Source organism: Alternaria burnsii (genome assembly GCF_013036055.1).
Source record: "Alternaria burnsii strain CBS107.38 chromosome Unknown 728, whole genome shotgun sequence".
NCBI lineage: Eukaryota > Fungi > Ascomycota > Dothideomycetes > Pleosporales > Pleosporaceae > Alternaria > Alternaria burnsii.
In genome coordinates, this window is record NW_024066122.1 from 275,507 (window position 1) to 297,067 (window position 21,561).

General features: G+C 51.1%; 7 protein-coding genes across 7 annotated transcripts; 3 read left to right on the forward strand and 4 right to left on the reverse strand.

Annotated features, from left to right (window-relative positions):
- Positions 1-131: 131 nt before the first annotated feature.
- Positions 132-552, forward strand: GT037_009452 (rhamnose mutarotase; the record flags this gene model as incomplete). Its single annotated transcript, XM_038934499.1, has 2 exons — positions 132-270; positions 326-552. The coding sequence occupies 2 exons, from the start codon at positions 132-134 to the stop codon at positions 550-552; spliced, it is 366 nt and encodes a 121-aa protein (XP_038782774.1).
- A 274-nt stretch (positions 553-826) lies between these two features.
- Positions 827-1,828, reverse strand: GT037_009453 (glycogen debranching enzyme; the record flags this gene model as incomplete). The annotated part of the gene is made up of 1 exon (XM_038934500.1): positions 827-1,828. One exon carries the CDS (start codon positions 1,826-1,828, stop codon positions 827-829), a length of 1,002 nt encoding a protein of 333 aa, XP_038782775.1.
- A 384-nt stretch (positions 1,829-2,212) lies between these two features.
- On the reverse strand, positions 2,213-3,797 carry GT037_009454 (mfs general substrate transporter; the record flags this gene model as incomplete). Its single annotated transcript, XM_038934501.1, has 2 exons — positions 2,213-3,546; positions 3,605-3,797. The coding sequence occupies 2 exons, from the start codon at positions 3,795-3,797 to the stop codon at positions 2,213-2,215; spliced, it is 1,527 nt and encodes a 508-aa protein (XP_038782776.1).
- A 4,108-nt stretch (positions 3,798-7,905) lies between these two features.
- GT037_009455 (uncharacterized protein) lies at positions 7,906-9,273 on the reverse strand (the record flags this gene model as incomplete). The annotated part of the gene is made up of 1 exon (XM_038934502.1): positions 7,906-9,273. One exon carries the CDS (start codon positions 9,271-9,273, stop codon positions 7,906-7,908), a length of 1,368 nt encoding a protein of 455 aa, XP_038782777.1.
- Positions 9,274-9,481: 208 nt separating this feature from the next.
- GT037_009456 (mage-domain-containing protein) lies at positions 9,482-13,292 on the forward strand (the record flags this gene model as incomplete). The annotated part of the gene is made up of 5 exons (XM_038934503.1): positions 9,482-9,710; positions 9,757-9,888; positions 9,937-10,485; positions 10,632-10,771; positions 11,043-13,292. The coding sequence occupies 5 exons, from the start codon at positions 9,482-9,484 to the stop codon at positions 13,290-13,292; spliced, it is 3,300 nt and encodes a 1,099-aa protein (XP_038782778.1).
- Positions 13,293-17,956: 4,664 nt separating this feature from the next.
- Positions 17,957-18,690, forward strand: GT037_009457 (uncharacterized protein; the record flags this gene model as incomplete). The annotated part of the gene is made up of 2 exons (XM_038934504.1): positions 17,957-18,514; positions 18,568-18,690. 2 exons carry the CDS (start codon positions 17,957-17,959, stop codon positions 18,688-18,690), a joined length of 681 nt encoding a protein of 226 aa, XP_038782779.1.
- A 287-nt stretch (positions 18,691-18,977) lies between these two features.
- On the reverse strand, positions 18,978-20,761 carry GT037_009458 (uncharacterized protein; the record flags this gene model as incomplete). Its single annotated transcript, XM_038934505.1, has 4 exons — positions 18,978-19,559; positions 19,608-19,679; positions 20,010-20,267; positions 20,597-20,761. 4 exons carry the CDS (start codon positions 20,759-20,761, stop codon positions 18,978-18,980), a joined length of 1,077 nt encoding a protein of 358 aa, XP_038782780.1.
- Positions 20,762-21,561: the final 800 nt, after the last annotated feature.

Sequence of the window (21,561 nt, forward strand, 5' to 3'; positions counted from 1 at the left end):
GTACACAGGATTTCTCCTTTGACAAGAGCAATACACACAGGAGCTCCATTTAACCCAAACTGCGCACTCACTCGCATACGGCCCCCTTCCCAGCTCAGAGCTGAATAACTTGAAGAGAAAGTTGAAACGAGATGGCATCAAACCAAGGACCCCGGCGGATCGGACAATGGTTGTATCTCCGACCAGAGTGTATCGACGAGTATAAGAAATGTCATGCGGCTGTGTGGCCAGAAGTACTAGAACAGATCAAAGACAGCAATGTTAGGGATTGTATGTCGCCTGTCTTTTGTTTGCCCTTGTCTTATACAGGATTAACATTTGTTAGACTCTATATTCCTCTCTCTTTCGCCTCGACCCACTCTCTTCGCCTCGTTCAAATACGTCGGAAACGCGTTTGACGAGGATATGGCACGCATGGCCGCCAACAAAAAGGTGCAAGAGTGGTGGGCCATGACGGATGGAATGCAAGAATCACCAGTTGAGGGGGCGCAGGGGAGCGCAAAGGGACCGGGATGGTGGGGACAGACCGAAGAGGTGTTTTATGTGGAGTAGGAAGAAGGGGAACGGGAAACAAGGACAATGAGAACGAGAAAAAAAAAAGTGAAATAATTGGTATCGAAATAAGCTACCGGACATTGCGTCGCCACTCGACACACCCATGTGTCTTCTGTCCAAAGGAAACCAAATAACGTCTCGGTTTCTCCTTCCCACGTCCTACATGCTGTGACATTAAAGACAAATGTGTCAGGCAATTAATGCTTCCCACACTAACACACGCTATGGCTACCTCGATGCCACAACTTCGCTTTGTCTGTCTGTGCAGCCCTTACAACGGCTCGTAGTCGGCACTGGTGTCTCCAACCCATCCATACCACAAGGCAACCACTGTATTCGCCGCAACCCACACACCGGCATATCCAACCGCACCAACAACGTCGGTACCAATGAGCGTCATACACCGTTGGACAGTACCGGCGAACAAGAAGGCGTTGAGAATAAGCGTCTGTTGGATCAGTGTCCTAGTCCTCTTGCTGAAGTTGAAGAAGTTGTGTTCAAGCGTCTTGGGCAGGGTCGCGGTTGCGGGATCGAAGTCGTCAGCCGGTGTCTGGGTACCGGAGCGCTGGGCTGCGAATGAAGGGTTGAGCAAGAAGGCCTTGGCGGCAATGCCGACAACGACAGTCTTGATGAGGATGGACACAGGGGTCTCGAGATGTGCGGCTTCCAGGGTGGGGATGTCGAAGTACTGGACGAGGAAAGTGTTGAGGAGACCGCTCTTCAGGCCAGCCCAGAGAATGGTAACGTAGACGCCTGCTGCGAGCATCGAGGAAGAGACCTGGACCTGCACGCTGTTGAGGAGGAAGCGGTTGCGCAGGGGCTCGTTGCTCCTGTGGACGATGGAGCGTGGGCGGAGGAGGTACGTGGGTACGGCGAAGGAGAGGACCTCGATGGAAATGTTGGCCGCGGCGGTCAAGGCCGAGATGTCGTAGAAGGTGGTAAGGAGGTAGGTAAAGGGCGCGTAGGTGAGGACGGTGAGGGCCGAGACATCGTAGAAGTCGTAGCTGAAGTACCACGTCATCCAAACCGTCAGGAAGCGCATGGCAATGCGCGCGACGGGCGAGTAGAAAGACGTGACATCGTCCTCGTTGGGCACTTTGCTGACGGCGCCCAGCTCGGGCTGGAGGAAATTGGCGGTAAACTCCCAGAGCAGCATGTTGATGCCCATGTTCAGGCTGATGAGGATGGGCACGCGCAGCGCCGTGGGGAGACGCGATCGTACGGGCGCGCGTGTCGTCGCATTGGGGACGACATGTGGCGCTTGGCGCTCCATGACTGCCGTGGGTGCCATTTGTCGCGTCGTGTCGCGTTGCTGTCGCGTTGTCAATGTGGGTGGGAAGAAAAGAAAAGTGCGAGTTGATGTGCGCGCAAGGCTGGGATCGATCGCGCCTCGGTGGGGAGAATGAATGGATGGGTGGTGGCAGGAAGCCTGAGTGCGAGCTAGTCGACAACTTTGTTTTGGAATGACGCAGCTTGCGAAAACAGTGAACAGCGCCCGTGCGCACTCGAAAACACGGCCAAGACTTATTGCACTCCATGGATACACACTTTCTAAGCATTGCAGGGCGGCATCTTGGTTGTGAAAAGGATCATATCAGTCCATTAAGCAGTCATATTTACAGTCGTCCAGGCCATGTGCTACAACACTATCCATGCTCTAGACAAGATACCTAAAGTCTCCCATCTTCTTCTTGCCCTCCTCGACATCAACGCCCTCCACAGCAGCAGTCTGTTCGGCAACATCGTCATGCACAACCCAGGCGTCAAGTCCATCGTCCAACCGCTTGTTCAGTCGGACCAGGATAATCTTGAAGATGAGACAACCAGCAATCGTAACACCAAACATGGCCGTAACAACTCCGTAGCTGTTCCTGTAACCATTGTCCGACATGTTCCACACATATGATCCAGCAATATTTCCCAGCTGCGAGAACGCATTGATCATAGCGATGGCGACAGCACGCTTGGCTGGTGGGCGCGGGAACGATGAAGAGATCCACGAGTAGAAGACGATGAATCCGGCGTAGGATGACGCCTGGAGGAACAAAGCAACGTAGCGGCCAGCAGTGTTCGATGTAGCCATGGAGATGACAAACCCAACAATTCCGAACATAATTGGACCAACGATATGCCAGAAACGTTCTTGCTGGCGATCGGCGTGCCACGCGTTGATGAGAGATACGACGCAAGCGAACGCCCACGGAGGTGCAGACATGAGCAGTGTGGTGATGTATCCGAAGCCGAGGGTCCTTGTGAGTGTTGGGAAGAAGGCGTTAAATGACAGTCCAACGACGTATGCGGTAAACGTCAACATCATGACATAGATCTTGACATCCTTGACAGCCATGTAGAGACCAGCGAAAGCAGATTGCTCGGCGGAATCTTCATCTGCTTCGCCTACATCCTCTGTCATGCGCAGAACAGCAACGGCGCGTTCTTCCTCGGTGAAACCCTTGGAGTTGTGCGGGAGATCCGGCAAGATCCATATCGCGCTGATAGCAATCGCCATCGTCGCCGCACCCTCGATCCAGTACAGCCACCTCCAAGCTCGGTGTCCAAGAACTCCTTCCATGTTTCCTAGTACAGCGGCTCCGACCAAGGAGGAAAAGGCGTTGGAAATCAGGTTTCCGCAGAACAGAATGGCGTTGCGGAGTGTGAGTTCGCGGCGCGTGTACCATTTTGAGAGAATGAGGAGCGCTCCGGGCAGGAAGGCAGCTTCGACGAAACCGATGAAGAAGCGGATGGCTACCATGCCGGCGAAGTTGTTGACATTACCCGAGAGGGTAGAGATCATGCCCCAGATCAACATAACGACGGCGATGTAGAGGGACGGTCTTGGTATTTTGTTGATAATCATGTTCGATGGCACTTGCATCAAAATGTATCCAACGTAGAGAATACTCAGACATGTCGAGTACTGTGTTGGACTAAGACCAAGATCTTCCTCAAGACCACCGAGACGCGCTGCGGCAATGTTGTTTCGGTCGAGGTCTGGTTGAGAACAAAGGTCAGCGAAAAGCGTCTTTCGTATCCGACGCGGTCAACTTACAGTTCATGATGTAGATCAAGACGAAAAGCGAACACCGTGCATCCAGCTTCCGCTTCAGCTTCTTCTCGACTTCCTGCCTCCTCTCTGGGCTCATGTTGGCAGCGAGACCACCAGGCTTCGTGTGGTGCTCCGACACCTGAGCCGCATCTTGAGCAGAGATCTTGTCGTCTGCGGGATATTGCGTCGACGCCATCTTCGCGATCCTCTTCTCTTGTTCTGCAATGGACGAGATGCGAGAAACCTCGATAGACATTCCATGCAACTCTGGGGTCCCCTCTTAATATACCAAAAAGTCGGAGATACCGACTCCCACTACCCACTTGCCATTACGGGGCCCTCCAGATTATTTACCACCCTACCCCACTATCTTGGCCTGCATCGAACCAAACACCGTTACATGGTGTGCGCGCATACCCCAACGAGAACGTGCATATACGCGCCCCAGTCATTCTATCAAAATTTTCTTGTAAAACCAGAGTGCTGGTATGGGGTGTGTCAAGCGCACGATTCAGGTCATGTGTGGGAAGAAAGCGGCGATTGTTGGCGTCTGGCGTCCTTGCCCGCATATGTGCTCTTCCCCGCATTAGTCGTAGTGCGCCATTGGACGACTAAATCTTCTTCCTGATAGTTCATATCCGTTGACTCGTTTCCCAGCTGGCCCAGCATCTTGGCCCGGGGTTTTGGCGACACTTGACATGTCCAAGACGTTGCCCAAGAAAACACTTGACAAGTGTTGCGCGGGATGGGCTTGCTTCCGTGGGCTTGGTTCCTGTCAACGCCTGGGGATGGCTGCCCGGTAATCGAGGCCGGCTTCTGCGCATTGGCATCAGACACCGAGCCGACTGTCGCGAGCCAGTATCCATATCCGATAACCGCGCTTGCGCGTTAATGCATCCCGAAGCGAACTACCAGTGCCGCCCCCCAACAAACGGGACGGCGACGGGTTCTGAACAGCGGATTTTGAGCCGCAAGTCTGACGTCGCTTTCGCATGCAGGCATCAAGTACAGTATTCGGGGAAACAGCCATCTACGTCGCACCAAAGTCACTGGAGTGCAAACAAAGAAGGCTTATTCGCTACCCGAGTATCGTGCCCCAGACCATCCCTCCTCCATTCCCCATAGCGGAGACGTCAATCCTCCAATGTGCGCTTTTTCTCCGCTCACATGAGCCGCACGTTCACCGCCCTGGTCCAGCCAGTACCCGTCGACAAAGCTGGGGTGGCTGCATCTGGAGATACCACCGATGTACGTGAATCGTCGGCGGACAGCCAAGGCGATTGCCTCCGCGGTACAACTTCGGATCGGAGCTACATGTGGGTCTGTTTTTGGGGTCGTTGCGAGCAAGGTGCAAGATGGTGGTGTGATGGATTGATTACTGATATCTTTTGGTTTCTGTGGTTTTGGAGCCGGGGACAAGCTTCTTTCCATGAAATTAGTGTAATTGGAGTTCGGAGTTGTCGCGTGAGGGCGTGCTGGCTGAGGAAGAGAGAGAAGCATGGAGATATGGATGCTGGTTTCGGAGATAGCAACACGTGGAAGCTCTTTACTCCGTTTTACGCCTAGCTGATTATCGTTAAAGACTTCGGGACGAAGTCCATGATGGAGCAGGATGTTACGCGCGTAAGGACGTCGCATGAAGACGTGCTGACCAAGGCAGAGACACAACATGGAGACGCTGATTGTTGCTCTTGAGTACAGCAACACATCAAGAATTCGGTCTTTCATCTGGATCCTTGGAAGTGCTTCTCGTTGCTCTATTGTCAGGAACAAATCTTTTGGTGAGATAAGCGGTGTTTGGTATGCAGAAGAGAAAGAGCATGGCGGGTTTTGCGCTTGAATTCGATAATGGAAGCTCATGATGATGTTTCGAGCTTGCTTTGCTTGCTCGGACACGAGAATGCTGTTGATATACCGGAGATCTGGATTTCTGGACTCTAAGGACACGCCATAAAGTCTTCGTCTATTTTGTTTTCTTGAAATGACGCGATAGAAAAGGAAGAATATTGTAGCACCAACTTCGCTCTCCGTCTTTCCGGATATAACAAGTGCCTGCAGTGTACTTCGGTAGCTGGAAAAGGTTGACGCGGATTATCGTTGATTCATTGGTCCGCTTAGATAGAGGGGTTGTGTAGCTGAAGTTTTGGAGACTGGAAGTCCTAGCGTATGAGTCGTACAGGTGTTTTGCAAAGGAGCACAACTCAGGACATAACATTCCACTTGGAGCTTTTTGGAGAACAAACATGAGGAATGCTCAGGAAGAAGTGAAGCTTCGTGATGGTAAAAGTGCTTTTATATCTTCTCCCCGACTGATACCAAAGAGTTCAATTCCATTTTGACATGCCCAAACGTATCTGACGAGGTGGCAGCGAACTTCAATAGCATGCTGGCCTACTGATCGATCATATCCCTGGAGAGGCTCATGAAGTAGGGCTCGCTATGTTTTGGTACATAAGATTCATCAGGATCGCTTTTGAAGAACAGCGGGCAGACCCAGAACATGAACATGGCGGCCCGACGTTTCGAAGAATATATTGAAGAATGTTTGTGACAAGAGCATTACTTAGTGGAGAGCGGACGGCCTTTTATAGCAATCTTGGAACTGCTGACCAAGACTACACAGTTCACTTTCTGAATTGCAGCTTCGAGGTATAGGTGCAGTAGATGAGAACCAAAAAGCCGAAGATCTTGGCAGCATGGTCTTACTCATCACATCTTCCCAGGTCTAAGTCAAGCCACACCCATGGTATGCAAAAATAAAGTTTTGGGTAACTCATACCACGCACATATCGTAAAGAACGTCGTGAATGAAGACAGAGAATCCAGCGAAATATACATGTCTCTCAGAGTGTTCTAGACCTGCACCATCGCGACCGAAGACATTGTGTGATTGAACTTGCGTTTGCGTGTTCTCTCAAATTTAGAGGGCGTCAGGAGTTGAAAATGATAAAGTGAGAAAAGCCTGAGAGTCTAGGATTGCCAAAGCCAGACATCTCATTTTGGTTCAGATCTTGAGCGGGCCGCAAACATTGCGGAGCGGTGATTGGTTTTTGGTATCTTCTCAAGTGGAAAGAAGTGTAGAGAGTAGAGAGTCGGTGAACGGAAGACTGCCACGGCGTGTGGCAGCAAACAACTGAATTTCTTTTCTTCAAACTCAGCCCCACCACAAACGTGAGCAGACAATGATCAGGTCCTGGTACCTCGCGAGTTGACATGGGTATCAGAGGATGAGGATGAGTGAACCAGAGAAGATTGATTTTTCAGTTGGAAAACGATTTTCCAAGGTATGTCGAAAGTCTTCCAGGGTATTTGGATCTGAGCGGCTATTTGAATGAGGTCTCTTGGCAGGTGTCTTCAAATGTGTCTGAATAGAGTTGTCGAAGGCCATTGGTCATCCTCTCCCATGTACTATAACCAGAAGAACTTTTGTAAAGAAAATCGGCAGTAAGAAGCAAACATCTAAAAATGGTACAAGGGGTTGATTCCATAAGGCCAGGTTTGAGCGATTTCACGAGGGCTGATGTGAGTTGGTCGGGATAGCAAACAGAATATGTCTGGATACCACCAGTGATCATTTTAAAGAAAAAAAAGGGACAGTGGTCATAGATGCAGTCCCACTCCTTTTAGAAAGCACTCAAAGAGTGGGTGTAAAGAAGGAAGGAAGCATGTAGCGACAACGTAGGACTTTTATACATGTCCTCTCAGTACGTGGCTATCAGTCGCTCCTTGTTTGTTTGTTTGCCGGCGGCATTCTCTTGCGCAGAAACATATCGACTGGTGGGAATGTTTTTGAGACGTGCAAAGCCAGCCATGGGTCGTCTGGCTTTATCTTTTGGGTATAAGAATCTCGAAGGAGTACGAGTCATAAGTTGAATTGAGGAAGATTGCTGGAGGACACACAATGATGGATGCTTGAGTTTTGAGTAGCCACCGGAAAGAAGAACGGGAGACATAACACGGACAGTAAATGTTTTGGAAAGAAGGCTCGAGGAAGAAACAGCATATTGTGCGACGACCTGTTTTGATCTCTTGAGTGGTCGGCAAGAGAAGAGCAGAAAACATGTTGTTGGAGTTGGACATTTCGGAAAAGAAGCTTCGAGGGACGAGTCATGGCGGTACTGCTTAGTATTTTTGATGTTTGGAGAACAGGAGTAGTGGTAGAGGACAGAAAAAGTAGTGGAGCTTCGCGGAATTTATATACACTGCCACCGAACATGAGATGGCGAAATCCGCCGTGTGAGTCACGAGTGACACACATCAAGTCTTTGTTCCGTATTGTACATGGCGACCTATCTACAGCCATTCTAGTGAACCATAGTCTCTAGTGTGCCGACAGGCCTCTCCACAATATCGATACATCCATCCACGATGCTCTGCCTTGCTGGCTCGCTGCTAACATTCTGGCCACCCAGATACAATAGCCAGACCAGCCTGCCAACCCTCTCATCTCTGACCTCGCCCAACCAACTGCTCTTGCCCATGACCTCCTGCTTGCTATTCGCTGCCTTCACAATAGGCTGATACAGCGCACCTAGATGCCCGCTCTTATTCCGTGTCAGGATAATGACACTACCCTTGGGCGCTTTGCCCTTGCCCTGGAAGAGGTTCCTGAACTCCTTCATCGCCAGGCCAAAAGACTCATCCTGGAACTCGCCCTCCTCAACCGGCTTAGGCAAGGAAATGGATTTGTTCTCGGCAGCCTGCTGTCTGATCAACTCAGCCTGTTTCCTCCTCACCTCATCCGTGCGCGACGCAATTCCGCGCATCCACCCATCTTGCAGATGCTTGAAGTCTGTGCCGCGGCAGGGTACAACACGGAATGCCATGTCTACACCATCCATGCCGTTCTTGGCCAAGATGGACTCCCAGATCTTGTTGCTCTTTTCGGGGTCGAGCAGGGACTCGCGGAGGTCCTTTTTCTCATTAGGGATCAGGGCAGAGGCGGTAGGGTTTACGGTGTTGATGAGGTGGTTTTGGAGGGTAGAGAGGTCGGCGGTTTTAACGTAGAGGCCCACAACGTAGACTTGGACGCGGAGGAAGGAGACTTTCCGGATGCCGAGACCGAGGAGTGTGTATTCGGCGTCGGTGGTGATGGCTTCAGGACCTGAGGCGTCGGTGGGGAGACGGATGGTGCGTGGGAAGTAGGGGACGTAGGATGTGCCTGTTTCGACGAGCTCGATGGCGTCGGGATCTGAGGCTTGCGGGTTGTCGGTGCCGCCTGGTGTTGCGATGACTTTGTCGCCTGCCGCGATGACCACCTTCTTTCCTTGGAAGTCTTCTGCCGCCTTGCGCGGTGCGTCGTTCTGGATGGGTGGGCCCATGATGCTCTCTACGATGCCCCGGCGTGGCTCCTCACCTTTCTCTTCTAGCGGCGGTACGTCCCATAACCTGACGAGGAACATGGGTGCAATCATGGACAGTGCAGCACCCAGAGCGAGCCAGTTCCGCTTTTTTATCAATTGAGCACGACGTATCGCCTCTGCGCGATGTACCGAGACGAAGTCCTCATCTGGGCGAGGAACCTTGGGGCGGGCGCCTTGCTTGAGTATGGCCTCGACATCTGCCCTGCTGGAGCGCGTGTTTTGGCGGAATTGGGGGTTGGAGCGGAAGGGCGCAGGCGTGTTGAGGCAGCGGAATACTGGCCGCCGAGCGGCGTGTCTTATCGAGTTCATGGTGGCTGCATTGACCGAGTGATGTGGTGAGACAGAGTGGAGCAGCTTGGACCAGGCCTCGATGATGTCGTCGCCGGTCTGAAGCGAGCACTTTAGCGCGGCTTTCACTGCGGCGCGTCGCGTCGGCCCTACAGAGTAAATCTACAGCCCACCTTGCAAATAGGTCAACGCTCGACACCCCGCCTTTGCAGCTTCTAGATGACACAACATGCCTCCACATAGATCAAGAAGAGCGGAAGAAGCGACACCGACCCCCACACAAACCCAACGGCGCAGACGAGATGATCCACCCGAAGAAGACGAGCATGTCGACATGGACGAGGCAATGAACCAGGGCAGCGGCAGCGTTGACCAGCTGGCAAAAGGCTTGGTGCGATATGCCCTGTCGTGCGAACGTTCACGGAAGCCTATCAAGCGCCAAGATATCAATGTAGCGGGTGGGTGCACTGGAAACCACATATGACACGGGACTAATAGTGGCAGTACTCGGGTCAACATACACTCGACTGTTCAAGGATGTCTTCGCACAAGCAAACAGTCAGCTCATGGACGTCTTCGGCATGCAGTTGGTCGAACTGCCCAGAGCGGAGAAGGTGACACTGCGACAGAAGCGCGGTATGCAACTCATCACTACTGTGCTGTCTCTGACCTGACTTCTCTCAGCTGCCGCTGCCTCGGATTCCCAAAGCAAAAACACGAGTATTTGGGTTCTGCAAACTATCCTGCCCGACCAATACCGTATACCCGACATCATCGGCCCTTCGCGGCCAATCGAAGAAGACATAAATCGAGAAGACTCGTATGTGGGACTGTATACCATGGTCATCGCCCTTATCACAATCCACGGCGGTCTAATCCCAGAGGGCAAGCTGGATCGCGCCCTCAGACGTATGAACGCAGATCAGACGACGCCCATGGGGACCAAGGACAAGACGCTCGCCAACATGATCAAGGATGGGTATATTGTAAAGGTCAAAGACACCCAGAACGGGGGCGAAGAGACGATAGACTATATCGTTGGGCCCCGAGGCAAGATGGAAGTCGGGCGGGATGGTGTCGCGCAGCTTATACGGAAAATATTTGGAAACAGCGAGGATGGGGACGAGCTGGATAAGAAGATTGAGAGGACGCTGCAGGTGGCGGGTGCGAATGACGATGCTGCGCCGTCGGTTGAAGCGGCCAACGTTGCATCGCAGGCGAACGGACGGAAACGTGGGCGGCCGAGAGGCGAAGGCGACGAGTAGGCTGGAGTCGAGCAGTCTGTTGGCGTTATGGACAAGGAGACGACCTAAGATACCCTGTATAGTTGTACTGCATTATTCTTTGCCTTGAAACTCTGGCCATGCTAGTCGTGTTAGTGATGGTTGGTAGCTCCAAGCTCCCCTCGGAAGGATTCGAGGTTGCATCATCGGCCCAGCAAGCGCCAGAAATTGCCAACAACAAAGACACGACACCAAAGGAAGGAGAGGCTGTTGGTGCAGTGCATGTGCTTGGATGGGTAGTTCCTTCCCCATTCGTCAGCGTCACGAGGTATTGGGCAAGCGCGACCCGGTGTTGAGCAATGGCTGCATGCAATCAAGGCTCACTGGAGCTTCGCTGCCGCCCCTCAAGCGCTTCTGCGCGCCAAGCTGATTGAAACGGCTCTATTTTCCACACCAACCGCCTTTGCGCCATCTTTCTCCTCATTCTCTCCTTCTCTCGCTCTTTGCCCTCGCCGTACGCATCCCCGCCTCCAGCGCCATACTCCAAATCTGCAATGACTGCTTGAGACAATGAGCAGCATCGACTCCCTCCTCAACCCCGACGCTGGCCTCCGCCGCCCGTCTGTCACCAGCCCGACCGCGACACCTGCCGACGACGCTGCCGATGCCCTGACGACACTGGCAACTTTGGGCAGCGGGCAGCAGTTCGTGCCCGCTCCGACGCGCGAGCTGCCCTCGCCAACTGCCTCATCTCACGCGCCGCGACGCACCAGCAGCTTCGGTACCCACCACGCGCCTGTAGAGCCCTCGCCACCCCTCGAACTACCCCAGGCCCGCTCGCCGACCCTGGAGCACTATCACCATGGGTCGAATTCGCCAGAAGAGCAAAAGCGACGGCAATCGCTGCTGTCGAGAACATCGCCCGCCCCAGTGCTCGCGCCTATACAAAATTTGTCCACAGCCCTGCAAGAACAGACTCAAGACGAGAAGGCGTCAACATCCATCGGCGAAGATGTGTCGCAAATTGTACCATCGGATCATGGTGGTGAAAGAGACAGCACCCAGCACCGCGAGCCTGCATTCGTGCGCGACGAACCAACAACTTCACAGATCCGCGAGCCTGAAGCGACCAATGGCACACTACAGCCGGGTTCGAGTTCGCATAACGGCGACAAGCTGCCTTCACCGCAGCCTTTCATCAAAGACGAACCCTCTGGCACACCGCGCGAACACACACCTGCAGTCACTGCTTCTCAATCCGAGCGACGAGGTTCTGTTACTGGCGAGAACATGGATGCCGATGCGCTCAAGGCGCTTGAGATTGCCAAGCAGAGCGACCTTGGACTACGGAGACGGAACCAGAGCGTTGCAGAGCGGTCAGAACGCGTACAATCACCCGTGGACTCGAAACCAGCATCTGCCCCGACCAAAAAACGACCAGCGCCAGCACCAGCCCCTGCTATTAAAAAGAAGGGTACAGCAAAGACGTCAAAGCCCAGCAAGAAGCGCAAGGTGGAGACGGAAGATGGCGCAACACGGTCAGTGACGCCTACCTCGAGGATACCAAAGTCGGCCAGCAGCAGGGTTATGAAGAAAGGCTCGCATGCAGGCACACCCGCTCCTGGATCCTCACCCGCACCAGACCGATCTGACGATGAAGGCGATTCATCTGAAGATCACAACCTGTACTGCATCTGTAAAAAACCGGACAATCACAAGTGGATGATTGGGTGCGATGGCGGTTGCGACGACTGGTTCCATGGCGACTGCGTAAACATGAAACAAGCGGATGAGCAACTAGTCGACAAGTTTATATGTCCTCAGTGCGAGGAGAATGGCAAGGGCAACACAACATGGAAGCCAATGTGCAGGCGGGAAGGCTGTCGAAAGCCTGCCAGGGTAGGGAAGGACCGAGAAAGCAAGTACTGCTCTGACGATTGCGGAGTCCTCTTTATGCAAGAACAGCTTCAACGAACAGCAGGAGCAAAAGGCGCCAATGGAACAAAGGAAAAATCTAAGAAGAAGAAGAGAGTCGAGGAAGAAGAAGAACCAACCCCTCTTGGCGGCACCCTCCGAGCCAAAGACCTCAAAGCCCTTGTTGACGCCTCGCCAAACATCCAAGCTTTCAAGAACCTAGGCACCGGCGTTCTCACACCTCCACAAACCGCTTCGCCATCCCGCGCAACCTTCCCCGCCAACGGCGAAGACCTTTCCCTTACCGCTGGCGAGATCGAACGTTTGACCGCCCTTCACAAAGAGAAGACGCAACTCAAAGATCGTTTAGAGGTACTCAAAGACCGCGAGAAGTTTGTTAGCATGGCCAAGGAACAAGCTGTTCGCCTCGCCGACCGCGAGAAGATCAAGATGAAGGATTTCTGTGGTTACGACAGCAGATTATCATGGTCGGATGCTGAGTTCCTACTTTGGCGGAATAGCAAACACGGCCGCGCTGCGTTCCACCACTCCACCCTGATTCCCACCCCAGAACAGATTTCTTCGACGCCGACGCCTGCGGATGGCGCGGATGCAATGGACATTGATGGTGGCGTAGATGGAGAGGAGAAAGAAACAGCCTGTTTGAAGAAGCGCTGCCAGAAGCATCCTCAGTGGCAGAAGCTTAACCTGCAAGATGCCAGATTTGAGGAATTGGAAGTTGTTGAGGCGATCAAGGAGTGTGAGAAAGATGAGCGATCCGTACGGGATCGTGCGAGAAGAAGAGGCGCAAAGGATGGATTGGCGAAAGAACTCACTGGCGGCGAGGACGGGACCAAGGTGGAGAGGAATAGGGATGGATGGGTTGAGGTTGTTGGCTCGTGACTGACATGACCTCGATCGATTGTTCTTGTCAATGGATGGACGATATTGGAACGGAATGAAAAGCTTGGATAAGGCATATACCCCCATTCCTTTCGATGCGGTATCTGAATATTTGGGCGTTTGTTTGGAGGTTATGGGAAAAATTTAGCGACAACGCTTTGGGCGACTCATGGTTCTTCGCGACTCACAAACTTGGCTATACCATTCATATCGGATAGCGATTTCTCATAGCTAGTGTTAGTATGGTTTAATGACTAGGCTTATTCTTCAGACTGGGTTTTCTGATGACGACAATCTTGTGTCACCTCGGAGAGGCTACAACGTATTTTCGGGATTCGGAAGCCGCCAAATAGGGTGAGGTGGCATTGGGCGTATTGCCGTATCGCCGTATCGCTGTGTCGATCAGGTATAAAATCCTCCTCTGCTTTCTTCTTTCCCTTCCTTCTATCATACACTCATAATTCTGTCTTTCCCAAAATACATGTCTGAAACACTGATGGTGTTCTCCAAAATCAGGGCATGATCAACCAATGACCTTCCCTGGCCTTCTTTCTGGCTGCTCAAAACAAACTTGGAGCATGTCATGTGTGGCGGCAGATCGCTATTCGGAATGCAATAAAACCAATACTTGCTACGATCATCGTCTAAGCAAATCTTCTCTCTCCAGCAATCATATATAAACACTGTCTGGTCCGTCAACTACCGCTTTTCTTCCCTATGTCTGGGAATCTGTTTCCCCAAATCGCGGACAAAAAACACATGGAGTTTTCGGAATGACAACCCAAACAAGACACGATCTTTGCTGCCTTGTTTTTCGTCCAAAAGACAGAGAACTATACTATATGTGCGCGTGTAGTACAACGGTGTTCCTCCTTCTTCTTACTGGATACGATGATTACGCTACTCATTATGTTGCTATCGACATGATCATTGGTATACTACAACCGACCAAAGCGAGAGACAATAGTTTCAGCTCAGAGAAAACACCAGGGGGTTTGGTGTCTGCCTCCTGAAAGACGAAAAAGAAGACAACATGATAGAGAAAGCAGAGGAGAGCGAATATAAAGTGTTATCATAAAGAAACGGTGCTCCGAAAGGGAGATGTGCTGGTTGAGAAGTTATGGATATAAGAACGATCTTTCACTAACCAAGCTGCAAGCCTCTATCAACCTCTGACTCTTCGTTATTCCCAAAACAAAAACAAACTACAGAGTGGACATGGAGGTCAAAAACCAGTTTGAGCTTTCCAATGGATTGAGACTTCCCGTCTTCCTCTCATCTACACAGCACTAGTTGTCTACGAACACCGGATTTTTACTTTCGATTATGCAGTGAAACTGCGTAGTTTCCGACGCTTCGCAATTGCATATACCGTTTGCCTACTGGACGTTTACTGCTACACCAATGTTCTTGCTCAAGTCTTTCCAAAAGTCCTCGGTTGCGTTTTATGTGGACTGGGAGAAATAGTCGCCCAGACCTACGTGGTGAATCTGGCTGTTTGCTTTCTGCAAGTATACATGATCACCCTCCGACAACCAAACTGTTACTCTAATACCAACTTCCAAGTTTCTTCTTGGTTAAAAAAAAAGGATGGGAAGATTACATGATGGAGGTTCAAAACACAAGATTCCAGGTTCATGTTGCGAGACAATCTGTCCTGTTTCCATAGCTAAAAGCGCTATGCTCGCCAGTCATACTTGGGCTCCCTATACCTGTCTTTAAACTTCCAGCCTACGACCCAAAGCGTCTAATGCATGGGAATTCAAAGTAGGGATGGGTTGATGACATACTGGACGGCATTTCTCTGCTTGCATATATGTCATGCTCAATTTTTTGGACTTTACCAACGAGACATATCCTGTGCCAATCTGCTCCCTTCTGGTTGGACACAAGTCTCTGTCTGACAGCCGAGCTATCTTTGTCTCATCAAGAATCATGACCCGAAACTCTCCAGAAACTTTTCTCACTTTGTTCGATGGAAGTCAAAGAAGTCGATAGCGACTGAGGTAGATTGTATTAACTGGTTTGCTCATGTGAAAACAAAATGGCTGGTAGAAGGACTATGTGTAAGAAGACATTTGGAATTATGACTTTCGATTGAAAGCCCACAACCAGGTATGTGTATCGAGTTCCTGGTCTGTTTAGACAGGTACACTAGGAATACGGTATAAAAACCATTTTCTGGTGCCCAAAATCATTACTTCTACACCAATCTCCACATCCTATTATTCCAAAATAAAGAAGATGAATCTTAATGGCAATGCTGTGCGTCTGTCTGTGTCTATATCATTGATAGTGATATGGCATGTGGATTCGAAATGAGATCTGGAATTGTAATACTTGAAGAAAAGAATGGGTACAAAAAGCACCAATTGCGGTAGTCATGGTCTTCATTGTTGTCGTCAGCAAGTTGGAGGGGAAGACATGTTAGAAACAAAATTAAGATACTGGATTAGGAGCGAATGCCTCCAAGGGTATTGTGATACCGATCTTAATGGAAGGTTGAACAAGAACACGTTGCCTATTCATGTCTGTTCGTAGCCCATGATCGAGCTCTGATCCAATTTGGAGTCTCGAACACTAAGCCAGAGTTGCACACATAATGTCATATTTAGAAACCTTTTGTTCTGTCTCTTATTCTTATGAAACCTCCTTTTATGTACGAAACGAGACACGAAGCGCCCACGAAGTACTAGAAAGCTCTGGGTTTACGTTTGACGCCTGGAACGAATATGTGAAAGTGCTTCCAGCCCATACCTCTGTCTGAGCTTCCTTCGTCCTGATTAACAAAATTACATGTTGGTGGCTAGCATGGTTATAACACCTTTTGAGTACTCGGCTAAGACCCATACCTAAGCTACAATTGACTCTGAATGTTCTCTCTTCAAAATTATCTTGCGCATATGAAGCATTCTTTCGTAGACTTCTAGGTTCTGACCTTCTATACCTGCAAAAGAATGTCATTACGATTAAAACATCCTGCAAGCACAGCTGCAGAAGAAGGGAAGAGTCTAGAAAGAAGATGTGCCTCCGGTTTTGTAGTGACTCAAAGGCCGTGAATCCTTCCGCGGGCATAACAATCGGCGAGTTATTCCCAAAAGGTGGCGTAGGGACTTCCTGGAGCTGGAAATGAAGAGGAAGAAGAGTGGAGTTAGCGTCACACGTGGCCACGTTTTGAAGGCGCCTGTGACACTCGGTCTAGCGCAAAAGACGTCACATTAGGTTATGTCACTTCTCAGTCGCTTGCATATCCGCCTTTTAGACTTTGACCTAAAATGCGACATCATCATGTTCTCTGATCAAGGCACATCGAAGTCGCGACCTAGACTGCGGCCTGATTACTCTGGGAATAAGCTGTTGAGCTAACTACTAGTCAAAGCGCATACAGCGTGTCGACTTCCCAAGACGTTTATAAAGTTTGAACTCGGACGACCCCCTGCCGACCCCCCAGTCAAGATGCCAGACTGATGTCTAGGCTCGACGATGCTTAGCCTACCAAGCGCCACACTAAACCGTTCCTCGGATCAGCGGGACCCGCAATGATCAACGCCACCATACTGTGTAGAGCAAGATCGACCAAGGTTGCCCGCCGTCTCCTGCATATTGTCTCTCCGCTTCCGCTACTTGCACCCTTAATGCATCTTGAACTCCTTCTCGAACCTGTCTGATGTCGTAACAGCATGTTCCGCGCTGCAAGGAGTTAGCACTTGCTTTTTTTCGATAATCTCCGACCTCACATCTTAGATATCTACGCATCTACCATCCATATCAGGTACCTCCACCGATGCCGAATACCCTTGTTCATTTGCCGTGCTTGAGAGCCGAGGCTCAATGCCGATCGACGACAAGGAGCAACAATTGGCGTCCTCAATCTGGCCATTCCGGCATGCTGTCGAACCGCAACGAGCAGGCAAGTATTCCGAACAGGGTAAAACAGAATGATGCGGACGAGGTTGCCGAGTCGTCAAGACATTGGCCCGCCGGGTGAGGCGCACCAAACATCTGCACCATTGTAGTCACCATCCAGAGCACGATCAGTTCGGCGTGTCTTGCTATTGGAGGTGTGAGGCTACGCCCCCACTTCATGGCTGTTTCGAGTAAAAGCCTGGGATGGAATGTTCCCAGTCGCGTTCAAGCAAGCCATGAGTATGACGATGTTTCGCAAGTTCTCGCCGCCACACCAACATCGGTATCCTGGAATCGTCGTACGATGCAAATAACCTCGACGTCATGCCGTTGAAGATACAGCAAGCTCCAGTCAAACCACCTATACCTTCTTTTCGGTTTTTGGTCTCCAAACTGAAGGGAACCAAACGTCTATGCGGGTAAGACGGTGACAGTCGATTGGGCGTGGCGTCGATCAAGAGACTACGGGACAGATGCCTACGACCATCTCTAGTGCTCCGAGCGCATGTATGTTCTACCCCTTCAGGTATAGAGAGATACCTGGGGATCGGCCAGTGAAACGCGCTAAGGATCTCTGCCGAGGTGACATGGCATATCGACAGTGCTTTTTCCTTACCCACACGGCATGGTAACAGATGTGAACTGGATATATAAGGGAGTCTGGATCCTCGTTGATATGATCACCACCTTGACAATACGGTAACTCAATACAGTCGCTCTACTTCTACTTCTACATACATCTTCTTACTACCTTCAACATGCGTTTCTCAGCCATCGTTCCCGCCACTCTTTTCGCCTTGGCTTCCGCCGCTCCAGTAGAGGAAGTCAAGCGTGCCGCCTCTTCTTCTTGCCCCTCATACACCATCATCAACACCCGCGGTACTGGTGAACTCCAAGGCGAATCTGCTGGGTTCCGTACAATCAACTCCCGCGTCCGCGCTGCTGTCTCCGGCGGCAAGACCTACAACACTGTTTACACTGCCGACTTCTCCCAGAACAGTGCCGCGGGTACACGAGACATTATCAACAAGATCACTACTACACTGAGCACTTCACCAAATGAATGCTTCATCCTTGAGGGCTACTCTCAGGGTGCTCAGGCCACCGTCAACGCCATGTCTCAGTTGACGGGCGCCAAGTTCGATGCTGTAAAGGGTGTCTTCCTCATCGGTGACCCAGCACACAAGTCTGGATTGGCGTGCAACGTGGACAACAACGGTGGCACCACGACCAAGAACGTCAATGGACTTTCCGCAGCACTTGGAGGAGGCATCCCATCCAACTGGGTTGCCAAGACGCTCGATGTTTGCATCTTCGTATGTATCCTGTTGTTCATGTCATGTTACAAGATTACTAACGCATTTGTCAGGGTGACGGTGTATGCGACACTACACACGGTGCGGGTATCAATGCTCAGCATCTTCAGTACCCCAACGATGCCCCTACCCAGAAACTGGGCACTGACTACATTACCAAGGCCCTTGGTGCTTAGGGTGGATGTATTGGAATGAGATGAGTGTGCGTTACATTTCGGTTATTGTTCCGTGTATGGGCTTACGGACACTCTTTCTACATGTATATATTTATTCGAATGACATAAGGTGCAAATGCTCATCTACTGAGAAACAAACGCTGGAACCTACGTGTGTGGCTAACTTGGGGTATGAATGTCACGGATACTCGCCACTGCTGTCCGCATTCTCAGTCCCCCAAGTCTGAATCTATCGGAAGCTGACGTACGCGTGTCATTAGACCATTCACAGTCGTCATAGTCATCCTCTACAGGCCCTGCTCTTCATTAAGTTTGATACCCCTCTCGACCAATCCCTCAATCCATACGTTAAAGTCTTCCCTCATCTCCGCCGGCAACACATGCCCCTGCCCCTTGATGAAATGCTTCTCAACCTCACCTTCCTGCCAGATATCCTCCTCTTCCTCGATACCCAACCAGTTCTCCTTTCCGGTCGGGCCCTCCCCCCTCTCTAATCCTCTCCAAAGCACAACACCCAATGGGAAAGTCAACATGCGATCCTGGGTGCCATGGATAACCATGATCCTGTTCTTGCCTACAGTCTTTGCAATCTGCTGCAGTTGCTCCGGGCTCTTGTGGTGCCACCCCGCGGCGATAGCTTGCAGCATGAATCCAGCCTTACCAAAGTACTCGGGATGTGATCGTTTCCAGATTTCGTTTGCAGCAAAACGGTCACCGTTTGTAGGAAAGGCTTGGACGACAGGTTCGAGAGTGTCGGGCGCGTCGAGCCATTGCTGTGTGTAGAGGTTCTTCTTTACGCCTTCGATTTGGGCATCGAGAGATTTGGGGATGAAGAGATTGGCTCGGTTCCAGAGGTTTTCGATGAAGCCCTGCGAGGGTTAGCTAATCTGCGAAAGTTTGCTAGGGTTGGGGCGTACATTTGTTCTGAATAATTGTGCAGCTGTGGATACGAGCGAGAGTGTGCAAATCCGTTGTGGTATCAACATGGCCTAGACTATTATTAGCGCTTAGAGGTTCTACAAATTTCTAGCTGATCGGAATGGGATTTTTTGCTGCAATCATCATGATCGGCATGCATAGACGATCATATGTGCGGCATTGACGAACAGGTGGGGGCGGGGTAAAGTTGAGCGGGGCGGAAGCTCAATGTACCGTTGAGATTACAGGATGATGCTGGGTATGAGAAATGTTTGAAGCTCTAGTCGACAACACTTGAGAGAATTTGTGTTCAAAGACGGAAGGTATAGCATCCGATCCGAAGACGACTACTCCACCAGTACAATTTGTGTGGATGACGATGGAGAGATGAATGGACTCACTATTTCCTGGGCAATCATGCCACCCATGCTTATACCAATCACGTGTAGTTCACGGTCACCGGTCCAGCCGACATGATCGAGGACTTCGACAATGTCTTGGGCCATGGCAGATGTAGAGTATCTTGATGTGGGCTTGTCGGAGTCACCAATACCCCGGTTGTCAGTTACTAACGACGAGTATTGGTCGCCTTTGGTGTGGCCAAAGTCTTTTGTCTGACGCTGCCATGCGTATTTCATGCCACCAAGGCCCATGACCCACTACATAGTGTCAGTTATTGACTCTTGTTGTAACAAGGCACAAGCGCCACGTTGACGTGAATGTAGAGACGGAAGATGCCGAGAACGGTTAAGGGCTGAATGCAGAAAAGTACGTATTCGTTGCGTACTCGGCAACTTGAGACACGATACATCGTAGTTGAGACGATCAATGCAACTGAAACGAAACAGTGACAGGGTGCCGCTACCTGACGATTGGTAGAAGACAACATTACAAATGCATCCTAGTCAAAGACAAGCTTTTCTTTGGTGCCTGATATGCAGCGCATCAAGTTGGAGAAGATATTAATACCGATAGTGGGGCGACTTACCACGAGGTGTCTGTCGCCATGACCATGGATCTCGTAAGCGATGTTAAGGGGACCGCCTCTGTCCTTGGCTACAACGGCTTTGCCTTTCTTTTCTGGTTTTAGGTCCCAGATAGTATGGGGGTATTCTGGGTGATTTGAAAGTTCCTCAGCAGTCATTGGTGCCATGGCTGATGGTGAGTCTGTGTTTTTTTTTTTTGCAGGTCTCAAAGATTCTCAAACTAGAACGAGTCAGTACTGAGCATGTAACCGCCCGGTAGTAATGTCAGGAGGGGTGAAGATGCGACGATGCAACGGGTGTGGTGGCGCAGCACGAGGGTAGGCAACGTTGACGGCTTCCTCGATGTGGCTACCGCTCGGCACGTGTCTTTTGGTAGCGGTGTGCCCATAGCGCATCCCGGCACAACCGACAGGTACGCGACCGTTGTGTAAGCTGGAGGGTTGGGGAAAAGCATGTAAGGAATGCTGACGTACTATTCTTGGAGGAGGCGCTTACGGCGTAGCGCGTGAGTTGTCAAAGAGATGTAGAAGTGAAGAGTCAAGGCTAAGAGTGTGCATCTGTGCTTTGAAAGTTGGCGCTGGCGACCGCGTGGGACAGAAGCAATATCACAACGTCATCTCTGCTATTCCGCTTTCAGCCTCAGGTGCGTGGCTCGTGTCTGACTAAGGCTGGACGCGCGAACTACGGACGACGCGGCGTTGCAGTCTGACAGCACTATATTGTAGTAGACGCGGAGAAGGAAAGTTGCCTGGGCGTGTCTTTTTTCCCTGTCAACGCTGTGCCCAGACAAGTAACCGTCGTCACGACAAGACGACGCCACACGACGCTCCCGCTTTGGGCTGGTCTTGGTCGTCTGCAACAAGCTTCTGCCTCATCGATAGTCGGCGAGTCTGCGACAGCCATCCTCAGGGCCCTGTAGATGTGACCCTCGGCAGCGTTTCATCTCCCTGAGCACTAGACGCTCCGC